General features: G+C 42.0%; 1 protein-coding gene across 2 annotated transcripts; it reads right to left on the reverse strand.

Annotated features, from left to right (window-relative positions):
* NAA30 (N(alpha)-acetyltransferase 30, NatC catalytic subunit) lies at nucleotides 3,081-23,341 on the reverse strand. Of its 2 annotated transcripts, XM_021400911.1 has the most exons (5): nucleotides 23,125-23,341; nucleotides 21,917-22,843; nucleotides 14,566-14,689; nucleotides 12,654-12,709; nucleotides 6,218-6,355 (listed from the first exon to the last, which is right to left on the reverse strand). In XM_021400911.1, the coding sequence occupies exons 2-5, from the start codon at nucleotides 22,838-22,840 to the stop codon at nucleotides 6,218-6,220; spliced, it is 1,242 nt and encodes a 413-aa protein (XP_021256586.1). In that variant the 5' UTR covers nucleotides 22,841-22,843; nucleotides 23,125-23,341. The 2 variants fall into 2 exon arrangements, with proteins under 2 accessions (XP_021256587.1, XP_021256586.1); XM_021400912.1 differs by lacking the exon at nucleotides 23,125-23,341 and having other exon boundaries at nucleotides 3,081-6,355; nucleotides 21,917-22,840.

Consider the following 23,341-nt stretch of genomic DNA (forward strand, 5'->3'; position numbering starts at 1 on the left):
TTGCAGCTTGGATCACTTTCCAATGTACGAGGGCTGCTCTGAAAGTAATGCCTCCTATTTTGTTATGTTGGCCCATGATTTCAGAGGCGGATGTTGGTGGGATGGCAGTAGAGGTTGAACATTCCCACCAACATCCCATTACATTGTTGCTGAGAATTTGGTCTATCCAATAGTGTATTGTGCTCTCTGTAGCTGTTGTCATTCCCACGGAAATAAACAGGAGGCATTACTTACGGAGTGACCTCTGTATTTACTTTTTGGAGGTGGTTTGCATTTGCATACTGGCCCAGGTCTCTTGTTCTCAACAACACTGCAGAAACACGCTGTGTGCCAGCCCTGAGGAAGACTTCAGACCTAAGGCAACCTAAAGGCTTCAGGCTCAACTTTGCCAAAAACAGGAAGATGCATTTTCTGGCAAACTCTGTCATTAAACAACAGCGTTAACCATGAGTGGTGCAGGCTTTAATTAGGCAAAGGCAGCTTTACACACCTGAGTGTGCCATTCATTCCTGAGAAAGCTGCAGGATCCGCAGCTGAGTGGAGAAGGAAGGGCACCCTTAATTTGGCTGAAGAGCAGCTGGTTTTCTTCTCACTCTAATTAGCTCCTCCAGCAGGCCCTTATGCTTCGACTCAATGAGGCTGAAGCACACTCGGCTCAATTCAGAAATGGCACATCAACCATTGTCATCAAACGCATCAAACTCAGGGGGGTTCATTTGTTTGTTCTTTCCAATATTAAAGACTAATCCTGATTTAGACTAAGAGCCTTCCCCAGTGCACCCACCCCTAGGGAGGGAGCCGTGGCAACGTGAGAGCATTCAATTAGTCGCCTGCTGCAAATTACTCATGGAGAGGAGCAGATTCACGTGGACAGACTGTGTGTTTTTTAAGACCCACAAGGGAGGGGCTGCAGGGCTAACAGAGATTTGGTCCCCTCCTTCATAATACCAGTGGTAACGTGAGCTTTGCAGCTTTCTTACCTTGGCAAAGCTGTTCCACCACTTACTTTTCAACCTTCACTTTTACTGCTCTTTCACTCCTGGCGGTTCCTACGGAGCTCATCTGCTGCTTCCTTCATGGTTCACTCCTTACTACAGACCGAAATAAGGAAGCAGGAATCTGTCACTATTAAGCTGCCATGCTAAACACACACACGCACACACACAAGGAAAAAAAGTCTACCAGAAAGTTTAAAAAAAAATTTTGTACAGTAATATCAATTGCCTTTTGATTGTTGGAACACTTCCTAGGTCCTGGATAGAACTTCTTGTCAGTGCAGAGGTGGAATTTAAACCCACATCTCCAAATTACACGTTCCAGCAACCTGCAAGGCAATGGCTAAAAACTCAGAGAACACCCCTCCATCCATGCTTAAAATGAACCAACTCCACAAAATCTGAGAGGCTGGGATTTTTGTGGTCGTTGTTTTTTGTTTTTATCCCTTAGGAATCTTAAAATATTAAAAAAAAAGCAAACATTAATTACAACTTTTCAGTACATTCTTGTTTTTACTCAGGTCTTTTCAGACCAGGAAAATCTCTTATTTCTTACTCATAATTACCTGGTATCAAAGCCCTGTGGGCCTAAGGTAACAGAAATAGCTATAAGAAAAGCATGCAGTGAATTGCTCTCAAGCTTTGGCAGAGGACTGCGAAGAGTACAAATCATAACTTGGATTTGACCTTCTTCCTACCATATGTAGCTGAAGAAAGATCAATAGGAATTGCTGGCAGTGAGACAGAGGGGACATTTCGTCTCCTTAGCTGTGTTTTCTAAGTAATAGCAGATGTGAGTGAAAGAGGAAAACACTTGTACTTCAGCAACACATCGTCACAAGAGCAATCCTAGCAAGGTGTAAGAACTGGTCATCATCTAATGAGGCATCATCTAAAGAAGCCTCCCTTGAACACACCGAAGCTGCCAGCATCTGCAAGTTCCTGTGAAGAGGGTTCAGGCAGGCTCTGCTGAAGGAGGACTGTCCTGCAGGGGACAGCGAGTTGAAAAGATCAATACCTCGTCTATTCTAAACCCCTTTGAATTATTGCTCGTTTTTACTTTACCCTTGAGCCTCGCAATGAAGAGCAATAATCAGGAGTAAGATGTAGTCACAGCTCTGCCTCCCCCACGGGGAGTCAGATATCAATAGGAAGAGGAAAGCTTCAGCACCCTCACCACAAACATGCACGCACTGAGAAGCATTCCCCTTTTCCCTGTATGAATCATAGTTCAGGATCCCTCTGCACTCTGTTTTTAAAGAAATCAAAGATTTTCAGAGCGTCCATGAGTGGGCAATGCATAAAACATTCCTTCCTAAAAATATCACCCAGCCAGCCCTGCCTCGAATGCCTGTTAAAGTATTTCTTATATTTTCACATAAACTAATAGATGTACCAGGTCTATATATACACTGCAGTGCAAGACACGGGAAAATAATCTAACCTGCTTCTTGCACAGAGCAAGAAATGGAAAAGTAGTAAAATATCTGTGAAAGCATAGCTCCATAACAAGCTCTTGTAATCAGGCAGCCTAGCTGTAAGGAGTCAGGAAAGCAGCTGAAAGAACAGACTTGGAGCTGCTGCCAGGCGAGCAGCAACTTCCAGCACAGGCCAAACACGTGCAACACTTGCTGCTGAGTTCCTGACAAGTTTTAGGAGCCTCAATGCAACTGTGGAGGGAATAAAGCAGAGAGGGTTTTCAAAACCCACGGGTTCCCCCATGCACTTCTAAGACAGCTTGCTTTCATCTTTGCAAGGGCTGCAAGCAGTTCCCAACTCCTTGTTATAACTAAAATAATAATGAAACCACTCGGAGCTCCCAGGAAAAGTCCAGTGACGTTCACCATAACTTGCATGCATGGAAAAGGCTCAATCTCAGTTCAGCTATGAAACTGGAGCTCATATAAACACTATTCAAGATGCTTCCAGCTTAGGCATGAAAATTAAAAATAGCGATACGAAAAACAGTGTTTACAGCTTTTTTGTAGTAATTTTTCAACCATTTCCCTCTTAGGAATAAGTGTGCATTCACTGTTCTGTAGACAGAGCAAAACAATCATTAGAACATTTCCATCCAAAAGGAAATAGATAAACAACTTAACCATTTATTTGACTGCATTGTATTTAGACAGCTTGTACATTTCATAACCCCACTGTTTTTGTTCTCATCGAAAAGGATAAAGGGACAGAAGAATAGAACCCACTCAAAACAGCAGTCCAGTATTTTGAGATACACTTGGTATTTTCATAGACGCCCGTCTGAAACCTGAACTCCAATACAGGTTGCAATGCTTATACAAGACCCGAACATTTTTAACAAAGCACTCGGTTTTAGCAATGTCTTGTGGTGCCCTGAAAAAGTTTGTGATGCACTATGCAACGCCAATTAGACTATGCCTGCTTTTCTTGTAGGTGATGAACCTGATCATTTCCTTAATTAAAAAAAAAAAACAACGTAACGCAAACATCCATACCTGACATGTCAGCCAATAGCAGTGTTTGGGCAAATCCAAACCAAAATGATCAACTCCTTAATTAGACTTGTCAATGCAGAAGGTGAGGGGGGAGCAGACTGTGTTTTAAACAGCAGACATGAGAAATAACCAACTCCTCTTTGCTAGATTTGTTTTGAAAATCTGTTTTCATCGCTCTGCAACTTGTGACTTCCCACTTGATGCCCAATTCCAAGCAACACAAAGAACAAATCTGTTCCATTTAATACAAGCCAACGCATACAGCTTCAGTATCTTCTGTAGTGAACTGTGTGTTACACAGCAGTGATATCAGAACCTTTCAGGCAACGTGCTCTTTGAAAAGAAACGCACCTATTTTGCGCAGCGTTTTCCAAAATGGCATGGCGAGAACGAATTACTTCCTACCATAAACAAACAGAATTGTATTTGAAGTTTGCTCAGGATTGATGGTCTTTTTCGCCAGCGCCTTCACAACAAAGCGAGGTAGGCTAAGTTTCAAGCCTGCTCTCAAAACTCAAGACACCCACAGCTTAAAGATTAACCTCCAGAAAACTTGCTTGTCTGGCTTTTCAGTTTTTAAACATCAGCAGACACACAAGATAGCCTACTCTGCAGTTTGCAGCCCAACAGCTGCTAACGAGGCACGAAGCTTCTCTTATCTGTCTCCTTAGTTCAAGCAAGCCAGAGCAGGAGTTACTTCCCAGACAACTTGAATACATCTGGGAAAAGCCTGTTTCCATCAGTTTAGCATTCCCAACACTTAAGCCTTCACCTCCTGAAGAACTGCTCTAAATAACCGGCAAACCAGAGGGGTTGGGGAAATCGGAACAGAAGGCTTTGCTCTGAACTCTGAGAACAAGATTCCTGTTCATAGCACTGATTCAGGCACCATTTTAAGTGAGATTTCCTCAACGAGGGGAAACAAGCCCTCTCAGAAACACAAACTGTGTTTCCAGGGAGAAAACTTCAGAAAGGCCAAATTCTATTAAAAGTCTTCATTTTCAAATCCAACTCATAATTTGTACATGGTAAGAAACGCCCATCACCACGTGCGATTGGTCTGCGCAAAAATAAGGCTTTCCTTTAAATCCAGTTTTCCTGCACAGGGATCTTTTCCAAATGTTAACGGAGGTAGGGGTTTTATTGTTTGTTTTTTTAAATGTACAGTAATTCATAAAAACAAAACAACAACAAAAAAAAAAGATTCAAACCAAACCCTTAAAAAAAACAAAACAACTGTAGTAAGGCAAATCTGAAGAGTACGCTCAACTACCGAAGAGCAGATTCACTGAGAGTTCATCCTTTCTTTTCCCCCCCACAGATTCTTCCAGAAGTCAACTAATACTTTTTTCAAACTGGGGGAAAAATAAAAAATAAAAATAAAAATAAAAATCCCAACCAACTGATTCATAGGACTGAGCTATATAATCACGCTGAACAAGAAAGCCTAGACACTGTAATTACTGAACAAATTGATGGGTATTTGGTAAAACCTACGTAAGCCCAATTGAGAAAGTGTGAGAAAGAAGGAGAAGGGGGAAGAGAAAGAGAAATCCCTTCCCCATCACTTTGATTTTGGAAGGAAAAAAAAAAAAATCCCCCAATAATTTAGCTCATGTAAGTTTAGAGAAAATGAGAGCAGCTAAAAATGGATACAATACACCTTGAAATTTATTTCCAAGACCAAGAACCAAAGATTGAAGCATTTTAGAACACTGAAGCAAAGCAATCTGAATCTGAAAAAAAAAAATAAATTGTTCAAACTATTTTAAAATAGCTGTTTTTCAGAGCTTCTAGTGATAATTTTGATTAAATAAAATCATACCAATTTACATTAATTTTCTATATCTTCTTTTAAAAGTCCCTCACTCTTTTAAAGAAAAAAGTGCATCCAAAACCAGCAGAGATTTACTGGCAACATCAGGTTCTCTTTTAGCAGCTACTCAAGGTTTTCAAAATAGCTTACACTTCCTGCTATAACAAAAGAAGGGCCTTCCAAACCCTCGTTGGGGAGAAGTATCCAAATTATAAAAATCTGAAATAATTTATTATCAAATCCAGAATTTAAATAAAAGCAGATTTTTTTCTTGCAGAGACAATTGAAGAAAGTAAAAGAATAAAAGCATGCACTCCAAACTTAGAGGTGAAGACAAATATACTTATCTATACAGGCACTGGCAGACGCAATTTAATTGTTACTGTTACTCATTGTAACACACACCCCACCCTACAATACATTTTTTCATTCACTAATCACTGAGGTACCAATATTTAAGAATGGAAAATTCAATATTGAAAAATAAAACCTAAAATTGAAGCCTTTTTCCAGAAAACTATGGCAATTTTTGTATGAAATGTTAGTATACTTATAGAATTTTACAATCTACATTGGCTTTTTTCTGGAACCAAAAGTCGCGTTCCACATACAGGTTCTTCAACAAAACGTTCACTGTGTATGTCATACAGTCAGTAGACTTGCAAATGAATGAACCTATCTTGGCTATCAACTGGCACATCTTGCTGGTACCAAAAGAACTCGAAGTTTGAAACAATCGGCTTTAATTCGGAACAAATGCGCCATGCCAAAGTGCAACAAACATGTGCGACACTCAAATGAGACACTGACAGATAAGAGCTGCATGGAAAGTTACTAAGTCCACCTGCAAAGCAATTTTGTACAAATTGCATTGCATGCAAAGGACAACTCTGCGCTGTTGGGACGTCAGTTGCTTGATGTGATGGTTTCTTTTAACGCAGCCATAGTTTAAGACGCAGTGCATCAACTCCATTTAAATAGTATCTGAACAGCCTCTTGTCTCGCACAAACCCAAGGTTTTCATAAAGTTTCAGAGCAGACTTATTTGTGATTTCTGTTTCCAATACAACCTTTAAGAAAAAAAAAAAAAGAGAGAAAGCATATGTGAGAAAGCGGTTACAACTGAACAAATTCCAAAGTTGTTATTTAAAGGCACACCTAAGAGCAATTACTGGAATCAGTTTTTTAATGCCCTCGTTTACACAAACAACTCCCCCTCGATCCTCACATTTAAAAGGAAATAGCAATTAACAATAGCAGCGGTAAGCAAGTTTCATTCATCTCAAGATTTTGTTTGCTGTGAACAGTGTTTCAAACCATTACCTAATAGCTATGGTAGTAAAAAGTTTAAAAAAAAAAGTCAGAATATCAACTGATATTGAACAGCTCAGGGTCCAAACCACAGAATCCCCAAGGTTGGAAAAGACCTCTAAGGTCACCCAGTCCAACTGGACACCTATCACCAACATCTCCTGCTAAGCCACGTCCCTCAGCACAATATCTACACGTTTCTTGAACACAAACACATACCTTGAATGAAGAACTTAACTTCTACACATCATAAGAGCTTGATATGCACTGAGTTATATTTCATCCCTGAGTATCTTCCACCTCTGATTTGAAGGATTTAGACCTGGATACAAACTCCTTCATTCTATGCTCTGCCGTCAGAGCCCATGTTTGTAATACATATCTGTGCTCAGCACAAGGACCCCAGACTCAACCCAGAGTGCACAAATCCCAGATCCCAGGTTCACAAGGTCCTGTTCAGGGCTTCTTGGATGGTCTATACCAAAATTTCTCATATGCCAACGGGCACATGAAAGGTTACAGAGAACAAAGCCATTGTAAGAGAGGGCTGGGCTGGAAGTAGCTGATTATAGTGAGCAAGTAAAAGGCATATAATTAAATTTTAAGTAATGCGTCGGTTTCAGAAGATTAAAACTTCTTGGTCATTTATTGTTCCGAACCAGCCTGGCAAGGAAGAAAGAGCAGTCCTCTCCTTTTTATTTTTATTTATTTATTTATTGCCCTCTACGTTGACAACACCACAGATGCAGGAAGAGCTGTCACCAATAGCTTGCATCAAACCCAAGCGTAGTCCATGGAAAGCAAAGACTGAAAACTGCCCCAGGAGCCTCAAGTAATGGCCAAAAACTACTCTGGCATTAACAAGAAGCTAAACTGCTGAAGCATGTCCCTCTGAATTACTTTTGCTAGTTCTCTCCAAACGCAATGAACAGAGCTATGGCACACCTCACCCATTGCAAACATTAAGAATGCGTTCTGCCTCCTCACTGTTGTCCACCTCAGTTATTCAGAGATTCTGCTGTTAAGGATGGGCCACAGTTGCTCAAGAACACTGGCTGAAATAATAAACTGACAAGACCGCAAACAATCCCACAGCCACCAACCTTCACATATTAAACAAGAGCTGATGGACACTGCAGAAGGACACGCCAAGGAATTTATGCAGCGAGCCAGTGATCAGTGCTGGTACAAGACCACTAATGGCTACATCTAAACCAGCATCTGATACCCACCACTCTACACAAAAAATCCCAGTCAAATAAAAAGAAGTAATCTACTCTATCTCAGAGCCCAGACTCCCTTAAGCCTCCTCCATTTGGAAGATTTTTTTTTTAAATTAATAATGCTAGCCTATATTTGTAGAGCAGTTTAAGCTAACCTACCTTGAAGGCTGCTGGCCCCACTGCCTTCAGGTATGCATTTCCACTCCCCCTCAGCTCTTCTGCCAGCTCACCAGGTTCACCAACAAGCTACTCCATAAAGCAAACTATCAGAAAAACTATTCCATTTTCTCTCCATCATATTTGCTTTTTGCAGTCTGAGGTTGCTAGCAATTAGACCGGTCTCCTTCAAAAAGGTTTAAAAATCCACTCGTTTATGAATTTGAGCATTACTTAAGTTTCAAGCCACTCAGGCCACATTCCAGTGGATAATTCCCCTGTGCTTTTCAACGTGTGAATGTTGTAAGAACTGTAAAGCTGGAGCTAACAATCCAGTGAACATCTTACACTGGAGGAAAATAAGACTTGGAAGAAGTTTGTTTTTCTAGAACAAACATTAAAATATTAATAGCCATAGTTCTTAAATTACAGGACAGACCATTGTACCTGTACTCTTAAGACAAACAAATTCAATTCTTAGTCTTATGGGAAGAACTAGAGATTGAATTTCTCTTGCTGGCACCTCATGCAATAGTACTATCAGGCCTTATGACTTGATCCATTGCTCTTACCAACTTTAATCTATTAAAATGGCTAACTTTCAAGTTATCACCAATTATGAAAATGCAAGAGTTCACCTGAAGAGTTCCTCTTTTCTACATGAGTATGCACGCTGTACAACTTCTTAGTTCAAATTAAAACACAAAGCATTATGCCAAACAGGAAACCTGAACCATGTAAATCCACAATGCAGGAAACTTGTATTTGAACTCCAGCTACAAATGACATTCACTTGCACTAAAGTTCTTTAACCTGGCAGAGTGATATAACATGCCTGCATTCAGCTGCAAGCTTGCACACCTTGCAGTGCTAGAAGACTTCCAACAGTGCAGATCACTGCATTGAAGGGAGTGGTTAAATGCTGAAATTCAGGTTTGCTGGAATCCCAGCACCCGAGCAAATGCTCACCTTGAAAGCAAATGCAACAGATTTGTTCTGGTATTTCTAAGAAAGACTTAGCACAATGAAAAATAATTCCCTGATTTCAACATACTGTCTTGATCTTGCAGAGGGCTACAGATTCACACCTGGATCTAGAAAGAAAACAACTGTGCTTTATACAGGTTTCATTAGCCTGATTCTGTGAAGGGTTATTCTCTTCAATCAAAATCAAAATCTTCAATCATTACCTTTATTTCTGGTCTATTTTATTCTGCAAATGCACCTGTTAAATCTTCTAATAATGCAACACCATTTGCTCCTGTAGATCAGTAAGGTCTGACTAGGTTTAAACAAGATTTTCTGCACACGATGCAACCTTCTGTAGGCCATTATTTTCTCTTAGGCCCAAATTATCAAAAACTTACCATTATCATCTCAACTCTGTTCAATTCTAACTGGTTTTAGAAAAAAAAAAGGAATCTCTTATAAGAATGGAATACAGTGTTTGTTGTTGTTACCTTCTCATACCTGGTTTACTCCTGAACTGAAGGAAAAAGGAGAGGTCAAGCTTTCTTGCTTTTTCAGCTCAAATCCTGAATGCACTCAAGGTTCAAAACCAAATCACAGAATACAGCCAAGTCAAATAAACTAATAAAGAAATACTCTTCTGTGAGTGAGAAGCACTCACAGAAGAGGCCGGTATTCTTACAAATAAGCTTGGCATATTACGAGACTCAAGTTATGGGTGCTTGTCCAGCATCCTTCATCAGATTGACTGCCTTAACCATTTAAAGACAGGCAATACCCCAAATATAAAACTCATACAAAATGATCTGTAGATTAAGAGAAGCTAAAGATGTCAATAGTTTGATAATTTCAAATAGGATTACATAAAGATCCATACTTCTTAGAAGCATGATACTGAATTAGAAAGACACACCTAGCGGTGAAGTCTTTAACACTTTAAAATTCCATAGGAATTCTCACAAGAGGTCACAATTCCTTTCCACACTTTGCCAAAACAGCTCTGAAGAGCTCCACTTATTCAAGACTTATTTTGATTAGTTAGTAGTTACATGGTGCTGAAATAATGCACCAAGGTGAGTAATCGTATGCAGATTACTTACAGTCATTTGTTACAGATGGAGAGTCTACGTATGAACAAACAATTCTTCCTTTCCTTATTTTGATTAAGGGATGGAGCAGCTCCATATGACAATCTTAAGTGGAATAACTTAAGAGAAGTGCTCATCAGTCAAGACCAAACGAATGAACAAAAGGCAGCCAGATGCCCTACTTGCTGAAGTTGGCACACACATCTCTCGCAACACTCAGTGTCGATACCCCAAAAGTCTAAAATCTATGATACTTTGTGATCATACCAAACTAAGCACTTATCAGATTATATGTCACAAGTTATTAAAGACGTCTATTTCATAAATTCTGTAATGAGATTGAAGGGGAGAGTTTCCAAGCAGCTTTTGGAAAATTTGAATGACAATCATAGGTCCACGTTCCTGTTTTTAATGATTTTCTAAGTGAGTTTCAAAAGAGTATTTTTGAATTGCAGCCCATCCTGTATCAAGTAACAGCATCTTCATATTTCCAACATGCTTTTGATTTTATTAAGGGAGGCAGAAGAACACATTAAGGGCAGCAGAGAGAAACTATTTACACACCTCCCAAAGAGAAGTCACTGTCATGCCCTGCTTCATCAGCCAGGCATCAATCAGATGGACAGAAACTGTTCCCCCCCCCCAGCAACTGCTGTAATAAATGGTGAGGTAAGTTTCTCAGTTCTGTCAGAGAGCTTTAAATAGCAGCTGGCTAACTGGATCTTTCAAATCCTGGTTGTGACTGACAATTTCTCAGCAATCTACCACGTGCAACAAGTAAACATCGTTACTGTTGTACCACATACCTGGAAGAAACCTACACTTGCTGCCAAGGAAAAGGAATACATTTCGTATTTGGTTATACATTACCTGTATGTTAAGCATAAACATATTGTATTACTCTGGGCATGCCTCTGCCAACTGGTGGAGTAGGAAGTCAGAAATATACTCTGCTTGTGCTCCTCATTGCCTGGACACGAGTTCCCATTTCAAAATTTTGTACCAGTGTAAAACTAAGCTGATGCAAAAGCCCCCAAGAAGCATGGCATAATTAGTTTGGAATCATCATCCCACAAACACTGTTACATGGTTTCCAAACTGGGAATGAAACATGCCTGCACCCACCCAGCACACACTTTAAGGAGCTTGCACTGAAGCACATCTGATTAAATAGGGACAGTGAAAAGTCTGAAGATGACCTACAATTTTATTACGAGCATTTATACAATGCTAAAGATGAAAATCTATGACTAAGGCTTAACGAGGTCTTACTGCAGAGTAGCCTGCAATCCATACCATGTTTATTTTAAATAATGGTAAGAAAGACTCTTGGATAATTATTAAAGCAAGGGGAAAAAAAAGAAAGACGCAGGAGAGCTCATTATGTCCAGTATAAAAACAAAGCTATGGGAGAAGGAGTACACACACTCATACATAATACAGGGAGTATTGCAACTCTGGTGGCCTGGGTAGAAACACACAGTTCTGCTATTGACTCTCTAACAACAGCAGGCTTCAAGTCCCTGCATCTCATCTCTCCCAGTGTGATGAGAGCACTGAGATACTTCCCCCCACCCTGTTCCTCAAATCTCAGATACGTAGCAGTTGCAAATGAATTCAAAACCACAGTAGAAAGCAATGGAAAAGATAAGTTCAAGGCAGCAAGAAGAAAAATAGATCGGAGTAAAGCATATTACACATGATAAGAGCATCAAGACAAAACCAAGAACTTCACAAACAATTACAGAACTACGTGCAAAAAGTTTTTAAACAGAAATTTTGTATTAAAAGCTTCACCCCACCACAAGTGGACAACGGAGGGAACGGTGTGAGATGAGGTAACAAAGGATCATTAACTATGACACACTGAAATGACACAGTGTTCAGATGCCAGGAATAAGCTCACAACTGCGCTGTAGCAAGCAGATGAAAGTTAAAGAATCAGATAACTGGATTAAGGAGAATGGATTTAAAGAGTTCATCACAAGTTAAGACAGGGAACATAAAGATAGTTGCTTCATATATCAGAAAGGAAAAAAATCAGGACTGCAATCTGGTCAAAGAAAAGACTGACAACATATAGGCCAGAGAAAAAGTCTGACAGTGATTCAGTCCCTCTCCTTCACTGCTGTGCTAAATCATCAGAACTTAGTGCAAAGTAACATGGCTTAAGCATTGTCAGAGCAACCTGACTACTTGCTGCAATAAAACTAGACTCTGCAATATTACAGCATGTACTGTTCCAATACCTCCGTGCATTCTGAAAGCATGGAACTATTACAACAACACGCAAGTTACACTGGTCAACTGAACCTAGGCTTGACTCCTGAGAAGAAAACGTGTCAGCAACTGAAGGCTGAGGCAGCTTTGCAAAGTAAAACAGAACCTGCCACACACCACTTCAATATTTATGACAAATTTAGAACGTTATTCTATTTATGCCATGTTTTTGAGGCTTCTTTTCCTTCTATTATAAAAGAAAGAGCACATTGCTAAGCCACCTCCCACCTAAAACGCATTCCTGTGAAATTAAAAGAAAAACCTGTGAAATGAATTCACACGTGGGAGAATCACAACACAAATCACAAACAACACAAAAGTTTTCAATTATGAGAGCTTACCTCATCACAATCTCCTTCGACCATAGCATAAATAGCTTTCTTAACCAAGTTTGTACCTGAAACACAGATTTCAGTAAGTATTAATCAGAACTGTGGTGTGAGAGCTGTCAGTTTGTAACTAATGCGTGCTACCTACATGCCATGACACCAGGGGAAATTAGGGAGGAAAAAAAGGTAACAGTCAAGATGTAGCCTCAAGTTTGAATATTGAAATCATCCCTGAAGTTACCCAGAGACTCAGCTCGAATGCAAAAATCTTCTAACGCAAGGATATTGGAAACAGGCTTCTATGTTTAACGTGGTGTTATATATAGCCTTCCAAGATGTGATTCATTCCCTTTTGCTGCATTTAAAGGCAAAATCTGCTGGCATGTACTTGAAGGGCATTCATCTTCCAGGGGAATTTCCTCTTACTAAAACAAATACTTCTACTAGCAACAGAACTTATGAAACCACTTTTCTTGTGGCTCACTCCCCATTTGGATTTGCTAGCAACTAATAATACGGTCGAAGCCCATCCCTTCCCTTCAGTCAAGCATTAGTTTAATTATTTATCATTATTTTTCAGCTATTTCACAACAGTTCTACAAATGCAATATCCCTACCTGTCTGTAGAATTGGGGTGAAATTGAAAGTTGATTTCAAAGTTATTACTGGAAAAAACTGCTGTTCAATGACATTGCATAAATGTCACTTCCATAAGAAGGCTAAGGAAAAGGAAAAAAAAACCCCAAGGAATCTAGAGATTGTTCTCAAGTATTCTCAGAACTTTAATCAATTAAGATTTTCACTGCACATATGACAAAACCGTACTGCATATAGAACACCTTCAGATTAACAGCATACTTTATGAGAAACAGCAAGATGACAAATGTAGGATAAATGTTAGCATTTACATAATACTAAAGTAAGCAAAATGTTAAATATAACGTTTATTTATGTAACTCTAAAATAATGATCTGACTAAAGCAAAGGAATAATCTTGTAGAGCTCTTAAGAGCGGCATTAGTTCTTATTTACTTTTGAATCCAAGCACCTGCAACTAAAACACAGCAGGCTCCTTCATGACTCAGCTAAAAGGAAAAGAGAGAACGATTTCTCACTGTCCTCTTCCTTCTGCTCCACTACAGAAGCCAGTAACAGCTTCTGAACTGCATCAAAATAAAATCATCCCATATGCCAAAAGAGTCAGGAGAATTTTCAAGTTAGGGATGTTACAAGATGTAATTTCGCAATAACCAACTCAAAGTTCCCTAAGAACAATTCTAACACCAGGTTTGCTAGTTGGCTTGATTAAAGGAGGAAAATCCCTTCCAACAGGGCAAAAAGGGATCAGTGAGGGAGGGCAAGCTCCCCACCAAGAGCTGTTTCTTTCATCATGCAACTTCCCATCAAAGTGGAGCTCCATTTTGGTCATTCAGGTAGTGATACACAACTATTTTTCAAGCATTAATGCTGCAATGAGCTACATACATTCTCCCCAATGGGCAACGTATACATAATTCATAGGGGAAAGCCAGGGGATATATTCACTGGGAAAAAAAAAATATATAAATACACACACACACTGAACACAACGAAGAAATAAAGTTATGAAAGCACATAAAAATAAAAAGCAATTCCTGCAGTTGTTATTTGACAGTGGTAATTTGCAGAGGTAAGTGGCTGCTGAATGCCTTTCGTTTTAGCTTCATAACCCAGATGCAAAACTTGTGTGGAATGGGCACTTTGGGTTACTTCAACCGAATGGAAAAAGATACTGGGGAGTTCGTGTAGATGAGCAAGGCAGGGATGGCAGCAAACCACTGCATCTACAAGTGCAGCTCTGTTTCAATCTCCATGCACCTATGTCGAACCCCAACAAGCCAGGATGTAAGTAAGAAATAACAGCAACAAAAAAGCTAATTCTTACCAATTCCTTTTCTTCTGTATTTGGAATCCACTGCTAACATGGCTATATAACCTCTGCGGAACATCTTTTTGTGCATATCCAGCTTGCAGACGATGGCACCTACACACTCTTCCCCTACCATGGCCTTAAAGACAAACATATAGGTATGCATTCTCAGTTTGTGATCTGCAGTGCTACCAGCATTAGTAAACCAGTACATTTAAAATGAAATGGCCGTACAAATTTTGCTCGTATACAACAACCAAGTCAGTTTTGAAAACACTTCCAGAACTACAAACAAGATTAAAGGTCTCTTATTTCTCTGTCATAGACAAATAAAGTTACAGTCCATCAACAGCCAATGCACTGTCCAGGAGAGAATCACAGTATTACTCTATGAAGTCGACCAATATGAACATCTGGGACAGGAAAGGGTAGGAAAGAGATAAAGAGCAGGTTAAGGCATAGATCCTGCCATACGGGCTGCCACAAAGTAAAAAGCTCTTTATTGTGATCAGAAGTTTTGTGTGCCAGGGCAGCGGTAGATAATGTATTTTTAGGTTTTTATCTGGCGTTCACGCCAAGGCCAAAACGCATCAGAGAAAAATGTCTTTGCATTTCATGTTTAGAAACAGACATTTGCAGTCACGGAACGTCCCAGGAACCAACAAAAAGAAGTATACAGTTAATTTCACCCATTTTCACTGTTCCGAGATTTTATTTACTAAGAGCTATGCGCTGACAGTTAGATCCAGTGGGATCGTCACAAAGGGCGTGGGTAAGGAGACGTTCTGAAATAGGAACAAGATAAAGAAACCCAAAGATCCTAACCCCTCCCCAAACGCTTATCAAACCACTCACACAGCCACCGTGTTCACACACACAAACAACCTACCACGAAATACATGACAGCGTAAGAATAACTAAGTCATATGTGAGCTGAAGGATTAGGCAGCATGAGAGACTAATGACATTATAACCTGCAGCAGTAAGGTGAATAATGCTACAGAGTAGGACGGCATCCAAAGGGAGTTTGAACGATTACTGTTTATTCAGAGAAAGACTGACAGATTAAAATGAGGCTGAAAATTGCATGCATGGGTGTGTAAGTGGATCCACAGAACTTTGAGACCTGTATCTGCAGGGAGAACCAGCCTTCTGCTCAAGGGTGCCTCCTAAACCAGGCCTACAGCACATGATTGGCACAAGCATGTGCTAGCACAACAGCTTCTGGATAATCCAAATTCACAGCACTAAGAGACATCAAACGAAAAAGACCTGCCTGAGCCAGTATTACCAGGCCTCCAGTGCTCGCCTCCCCAAAGTCTCTGGTAGGGACTCTGCAGCCTGAATATTTTTCTGTGCAGCTTGTACGGTAAGAACCTATAGGCAGAAGGTTCTTAGGGAGAGATCACACTGCAGGCACCAATCTGCAGGTTTTTTTGCCTGAAGTACGATGCCTTCCAGCTCTCCATTGGGATGGTGGGTTATTAACCAAGCCAGCTGTCAGCCAGAAGCCCATTACCAGGTGACAGGGAGCAGCCCGAAATGAATGAGCTGCAGTTCCAAAACACTGTGATGCAGCATGAGCCTAACACCACGTCTAATACTGTTCCAGCTTGTCAGGCAAACATAATTACAAACATAGCTAAGTTTTCATTTGGCAAAAATATACGTTTTTCTAACAGTATCCAAGAACAACCCCCAACAATCTAAAGCAGTGGCTTTTAAAACAACAAACGAAACACGATCTAAGTGGACTGAAATACACAGCCTCCAAGCAGTCTTTTGTTTGTTCTAAAACACAACTTCATTTCACAGAAAAGAAAAGCTGTACTTATACAAAAACTGCATGCAAAGTATCAGCTCAAGGCAAATCTTCTCCCTCAGCTCAGACCTGAGAAAAGCAGGGAGTTGAAGAGTATCATCAGACAGACTGTTCATAACACTGCTATAATTATGCTGAGTACCTAGATGTAATCTTATACCTTGCTTAAAAAAAAAAAAAGACACCACAAACTGGCACTAGATTTTTTTTCCTCCTCACCATTCAAGAGCAGCACCACCTCAGACACAGAAGATCTGTGTTCTTTCTCCTTAGAACTCCTTTCCAAAAAAGCCTGCCTTCCTTAAACGTGTACTTTAAACACTAAATGAACAGCAAATAATTTTGTTGCAGCAATCAAAGGAAATACCCACTGCTGTTGCCACAAAGTTGCATAAAGTATCACTGTGTTACCACTTCCTAGACCGCTTCAATCTGTCTTTCTGTCTTTAAGCAGGTGAGTCCGCCCCTTAACCTCGGCTCCTTCCACTTCCATGCTGAGCACTGCATTTCTACCACAAGCTGAGTTTTTCTGTTGCCTTTCCTCTCCTTCCTCCTTCTCTCCAACGTTATCTAAAGCTGGAAACAAACTTAAAATGTGAAGTAAACTTGGTCTATTTTTTTTTCCCCCTCTGGGAAACGTTTAACTGTGTAAATAGAGGGGAAAAGGGGGAAAAAAAAGAAAGAAAGTTGGGGAGAAGAAGGAGAAAAAGTAGTTCCCATACAACATCATGTACAAGAAGACTATCACAGGACAAATACTCTTTTCAAGAGTATGAGAATACTTCTAAGCATACAGGTTTCCACAAACAGGATTCAGCCCAAGCTACTATTATATATCATAAGCCCCATGGAGTACTGTAAGATTTACTTCAATCCTAAATTCTTAGCAACATTAACACAGATACATTCAAATCTAATATTTGCCTCAACTTTGTTCTTACTAAAAGTTTAAATCAAACTAGATTTTAAAGTCTTTGTATTGCAACCACACATGACCAGAGTTAACACAGATGTTTATAAATCAGCAAGAACACTGCCTCTCTCAAAATTAAGCAATTGGCATCAATTTCATTGACAAAGGTGGCATTAAATCTGTCAGCCACAGCCTGAGTGTGCCTTTTGGACCCAGAGTTCCCATTTAAAGATGACTAAACCAACCTCCTTGCCCCTGAAAGAGAAATACTTTGTGATTCAAATGCAGCAGAACCTGCACTACTGCGGGTTCCCTTTCCATGCAGGCGCTAAAATCCATCCCAGGGTATCACAGGAACAGCTCAGTACGAATCTTTGGCTTACATTTAAGGATCATGTTACTGAATGCCATTAAGGAATACATTTAGGCTAATGGTTTTAACCTGGAGTCTGGCAGTTGGGTCGGAGCTCTCTACAGCGCCGGGCAAATCACTAAGTCACTCTCCCCGTTTCCACTCTATGAAACTGGACACGAGTAATTCCTTCCTGTGCAACTCAGTGCCAGAATAGCTCCTCTAGCTGATGTTAAATACACACATGCTACAAAGACTGAAGCCTTCACCAAGCCTGTTGCAGGAAGAAGCAGCACAGCAAGTGTCTCAAACCACAATCATTCCTAAGAGGGAACTGGAATACAGAGGAGTTGCGGCAGTTTGCAAATTGGGAGCGGATATGGATATTACAGAATGCCTTCCTAGGTCTGCCACGAGGCTGGTAAGACTCCCCATGCAGTTCCCTAACTTTTCTGGTTCTTCTTTCATCCCCCAAGCTCTCTGCAACTGAAAAAAAAACAGAGACGACTTATTACAAGTCTTTAATTTCAACGTGAAGCATAGAAACTTGTAAATGAAATCCAATAAGACAAAAAAGTAAAGTAGAAGTAGAAAAATGGATCTTAACCGTGGCCGTTTAGGATTTACAGCCCATCTAAATCCATGTACACGGAATTAATTGCTTATTTTAAAATTGCTAAAGTTTAAGTTATAATTGCTGCTATAGCTAGTGGTGAAGTTCAGAACCCAATAAAAGCATGCATTTTCCAGATTTCTCTTAAAAGGCAGCTGAGCAGTGCAGTGACTCTGCAGTGATGAATAAAGCAGAGATTACAACGCTGTCAGAACTCTGCTGTTGTTATACCCTCTCTTATCCAAACTTTGGAACAGAGCAAGGTTTCCCAAGCTCACCTCTCCCACGCTACAGCATTTGGAAAACAATTTTTTTTTCCCCAATATTTAATTTATCAGTTCTAAACAGCAGGAGTTTGAACACTTCCTAGAATCTGCCAAAGCACTTGAAAAACGTAGCTACAACTTCAAAAATGCATTTACAATCCATGCGGGGACAAAGCTCTAGCTCCTGGCAACAAATAAAACCCAAATGTTTGCAGGGCACCCACACCTAGCACACCCACACCTGCTCTACCAAAGACAGGAGGAATCTAAGCTTGAGCATTCAGTCACAACTTATGGAGGAGAAGGCTATTACCTTGCTACAGCTCAGCCAGATAATGCAGCAGCATCACATACCAGAGCTATTTATCAAGTATTCTCAACGTGTTACCTCAAAAGCCAGGAATATGGTTACACGGATTCATTTGATGTTAAATGATGGGGTTTGATGGTTTTCCAGTCCCTTTGAAAGCGGAATGCGAACTTGTTTTTGAGTGTATAGTTAGGAAATGGTTTGATACAGCAAAACCATGCTAATGACTGCTGAGGGTTGGTCCCAGGCCTTCCCTCCAGCTGTATATTCTCACCTCTCTGCTTGAACCAACACCAGTGCTTGTGTCACACTGCTGTGAGTACGTTTAGAGAGCTAAATCAGCTGAAACCTAACTCTATGACACTTATAATCATTCAAACACACATGCATGCGTAAGTGCGTGGTTGGGAGCTGGGGCTAGCTTAACTTCACAAAACAGAAAAGCTAAAGGTTTGCACAGGTGAGGACAAGATGCAGGAGCCAGAAGAAGAAGGAAGCAGCCCTTTGAGTGGCACTACCCGTTAAGTCACGTCACCGTGGGAAGGCCAAGCCAAAGCTCAGCAAGCTTCAAACCCATGAGGTCGTCATCCAGAGGAATAATGTTATTAATTCCCCTGGAAAAGTTTTGCATTGTCAGGTATCCGAGATGCCGCACAGCAGAATTATGGCATTTAAGATTGTTTACGGAATACATCAGCAAGGGAGAACTGCTGATCATTTAAGGAAAAGAGATATCCTGTCCATTTGAATGGAGTTAGTTCTTCTCCCTCACGCTGTTGAGGAAGGGAGCCCATCACAGCACAATGAAGACCACAGAGTATGCACAGGGAGGCTTCAGGAAGAGTAATGATGGTGAAATTTAGTAAGTAACCTGACAGAAATACTACAGAGCTTTTCCTCTCAACTACAAGCAAGTTACAGTCTAAGCCCTCTTCCCAAGAAGAATCAAAACCAAAGCAAAACCTGAAACCGGAATGGTATGAGGCTATGAGGCATTAAAGGCAAATGATTCAGTGGGATCAGGCGCTATCCTTCCGAGCACCAACCTGACATTGTTCTTGCTAATTGGAATATGCAGTTCCTGCTGAAGATAAATATTTTAAAGAGTTATTAGATAGAAGTAGTTCAAGAATCCATTAACTGCAGGAACAAATTCAATTTTATAGAACAGAAAGTCTTCGAGACAACCACTAAACAAGCCTTAAAAATACCAAAAATCAGTCACAGAAATGCATCAAATGACTCAAGATCCTGGAAGAGCTTCAAATTATTATGTATGCGAAACTATCTGCTAACAGCTTTAGACATCTTCTCCTCTAGAGTTTTACACGCTTTCTATCTTCAAATAATTGGCAAATCTGAGCAAAATGACAGAGTTCAAATAAAGTTTTGTTGATTGTTCAAGACTATTAAAAGAAGCTGTTGCTACAAAACAGACTTAGGATGCTTTCCTTTCCTTGAGTGAAACCTTGCTCCTTGAATGCATTCAAAAAAATCTATTAGAAATAATCCGTTTTAGTGCTACCAAACGATTTGCCACTGTTCTCTTTGGGAGAAATTCTCAAATTACTCCTTGACAAATAAAAAAAAAAAGATCTTAAGTCTAAAGAGATGCAGGATGATCTAATAGTATCCAACACCGTGCTGGCATTGCTGGCAGCACACCTGATGCTGCAAGTACAGATATTACTAGTTTGACAAGCATTTCTTTTCAAGATGAGGCAAATCAGTCACACACATAGCTAGGTGCAGGTGCAACGCTTGAAAAATTACCACTCTACTCTGATCAGCATGATTAGATATTGAAGAATGTTTTCAAATATTTTCTTATTTTTATGTTGTTCCAGATGGTAACGCTCTGGTCAACCTCCTGTAATCAATCCTACTGTATTGCCTCTTCAGGACTGTAAGAGGCATATTTCTGAAAACCCTCCTATAAATTGTGTAAATCCCACTATAAATTACACCAGACCCTAAACCAAGAACATTTAGTAAGTTTAAGGCCAGATGGATTCCATTAGCTTCACCTTCTGGACTCATATCCAATTAAAATTTTACAGAGATACCCTCGAATCAAAGGGTGTCTTGGCTCTGGCTACATCATATCTTTCAGAGTGGTGTCCTGCCTTGACTGAAATATCAGGAGAAAAGAATTCAGCATTTACTTGAGCGAGGAAGTGCCACAAGCTCCCCCAAACACTCTGTTTTACAGTGAAGCTTTCCAATGAGTAAATCAAACACAGAATCAGCCCCCCACGTGCATACATACCCCTCAGGCCAATTTATGCTCAGTTTCATATACCTGTGCATGGATCACTATCCTGACAGCATGCTTGTCAGCTGAGACGCATGTTCCAAAATTGTCTGGCTGTTCTCTTTCAACATGGAAGTGCTAAATATTTAGGAAGTCTGGGTAACAACTAAAACAATCTTTTTTGATAGCGCAGTAGGAAAAATACAACAGTAAGGGTACCATTAGTACTGCAAGACAACCTGAACAAAATGAGGATTTCTGTATGCTGCATGCACTACCATACCTGAAAAGCAATACAGTTGTACTTGAGTTCAAGGCACACAAACAGATCAAAAAGTCTACAAAACCTTCAATAGTGCCCCTACACACGTCAACATTCATATGCCAGTCATGCTGAAGCCAGTTTGAAAATCATTGTGCAAGAATTACTAAGCGCTCACAAGACACCCGTGGACTAAGTACTTTCTTTTTTAAATACAAACCTAGGAACTGAAGCAGAATGACAAAACGAGCTACCAAAGGTCACAGAAGTCAATGTCAACACCAAGATTAGAAGCCTTGAATTCCTGGATCCCAGCCCTGTGTTCAAACCCTTTCCCCACCACTGAAAAGGTGTACTAATGAACGTAAGAACTTCAGGCATAAGCTTTGCTTATAGAGGCTCAGGTGAGAAGGAGAATTCATTAGTCCTACATACTTTCCAAAAAGCTTGGCCTTCCCTCAGCCATAAAAAGAACATTTGAAGTATTTCCACATGTCAGCCCTTTAATCATGCCTCCACCCCAGCCTCAAACCACTCCCAATTCTTGCCCTCCCCCCCGCCCCCCAGCACTTACCAAAAAGCAAAGTTGTGGCCAGTTGTGGATAAAATACCTATACGTGTAAATGGAGTAGGGTTCAGACAGATCTTTGGTGATCAGTCTCATGATATCGGGCATCTGCAGCTCTGACTCGTATCGGACGTATCGTATCGTTAGGTCCTCCTCGGGCTGAGAGTCCGTTCCCGAGCCTTTCAAACTGCAGCCTGCTGCTAAGGACCTAGAGAGCAGCAGCAGGGACTCCTCCTCCTCCCCACCTTCATCCCCCTCCTCCTGCTCTTCCTCCTCCAAGCCAGTCCCTCCTGCCAGCCCATTGCGGGCTGCAGTCTTAGCAGCAGTCGTAGTTGTGGCAGCAGGCTGGCTCCTGTCCCCTGTTGCTGCTGCTGCTGCGGGAGAAGGAGGAGGAGAGGGTGCAGTCCTTCCCTGGGGAGGGAGGTGGTTGGGAAGGGGGGACGAGCACGGTGCTGCGGCCGGGGGCGACGGCTGCTGCTGCTGTCCGGAGCCCATTGTTTTGCTGGCTCGCTTGTTCTCCAGCCCCTCGGGGGCTGCCCCTGCCTCCGAGCCCAGGATCTTGCTCTTGAGGGAGGCCCGCAGGTGCCGCAGCTCGGGGCTGATGAGGCCGTTGAGCTGGTGGTTGTGGTGCGGGGGGTGATGGTGGTGGTGGTGGAGGCGGTGCTGCTGCTGCGGCCCCCCCTTGCCGCCGTCGCTGCTTCCTCCTCCTCCTCGCTGCAGCTCCCGTCCGCCCGCGGGTCCCTCCTCTTCCTCCTCCTCCTCTTCGGCCTCCTCGTCCTGGGCCCCGGTGCAGGCTGCGGCGGCGGCGGAGGAGGTGGAACAGGAGGAGGAGGAGGAAGCAGGCCCCCCCCCTCCTCCTCCGGGGAAGGGGGAGAGCGTGTCCCCCTGCGGGGAGAGGACGCTGCTAGGCCCCGGCGGTACCTCGGCCATATCCTACGGGAGAGACCGACACAAACCCACCGAGGAAGAGGGCGTCAGACCGGACGGGGGGAGAGGCCGAGGCGGCGGCCTCACGGGCCGCGGCCGAGGGGGGGTGGGGGGGCCACGAACAAAGGCACGGACGGTGCCCGGGCCCCGCCTCGCCGCCCCGCCGCCGCCTCTTCCTGCTGTCCCGCTCCCCACGCCGCCGCCGCCGCCGGGGCCCTTCCCCGGTCCCTCGCGGGCCCCGGGCGGCCGCCGCGGCCCCCCCGCCCGCCAACGCCGCCGCCGCTCACCCCGCGTCTCCTCAGCGCCGCGGCTCCCACTCCCCGCTCATCCAGCGGCCGCCAAGCGCGGCCGCCGCTGTCGTAACGCGCGGCCAAGTTTCCTGTCAGCTTTTGCGACGCTTCCTCCCTTGGCGGTGGAGCTTAGCGACGGCGGGGCGGGCTTCACCACGGGCCTGGGCGGGACCGCGCAGGCCGAGCCCGCGGGTCAGCCTGGGTTTGGGGGGGT

Source organism: Numida meleagris, chromosome 6 (assembly GCF_002078875.1).
Source record: "Numida meleagris isolate 19003 breed g44 Domestic line chromosome 6, NumMel1.0, whole genome shotgun sequence".
NCBI classification, from domain to species: domain Eukaryota; kingdom Metazoa; phylum Chordata; class Aves; order Galliformes; family Numididae; genus Numida; species Numida meleagris.

Excerpts from the sequence above, each read along its gene's own strand:
- NAA30 (XM_021400912.1), bottom strand. The coding sequence starts at position 22,840 with ATGGCCGAGGTACCGCCGGGGCCTAGCAGCGTCCTCTCCCCGCAGGGG. Across the intron at positions 14,690-21,916 it reads GGCCACAACTTTGCTTTTTG|GCCATGGTAGGGGAAGAGTG; the intron begins GTAAGTGCTGGG and ends TTTGTCTTTAAG. Across the intron at positions 12,710-14,565 it reads ATACAGAAGAAAAGGAATTG|GTACAAACTTGGTTAAGAAA; the intron begins GTAAGAATTAGC and ends TCTGTGTTTCAG.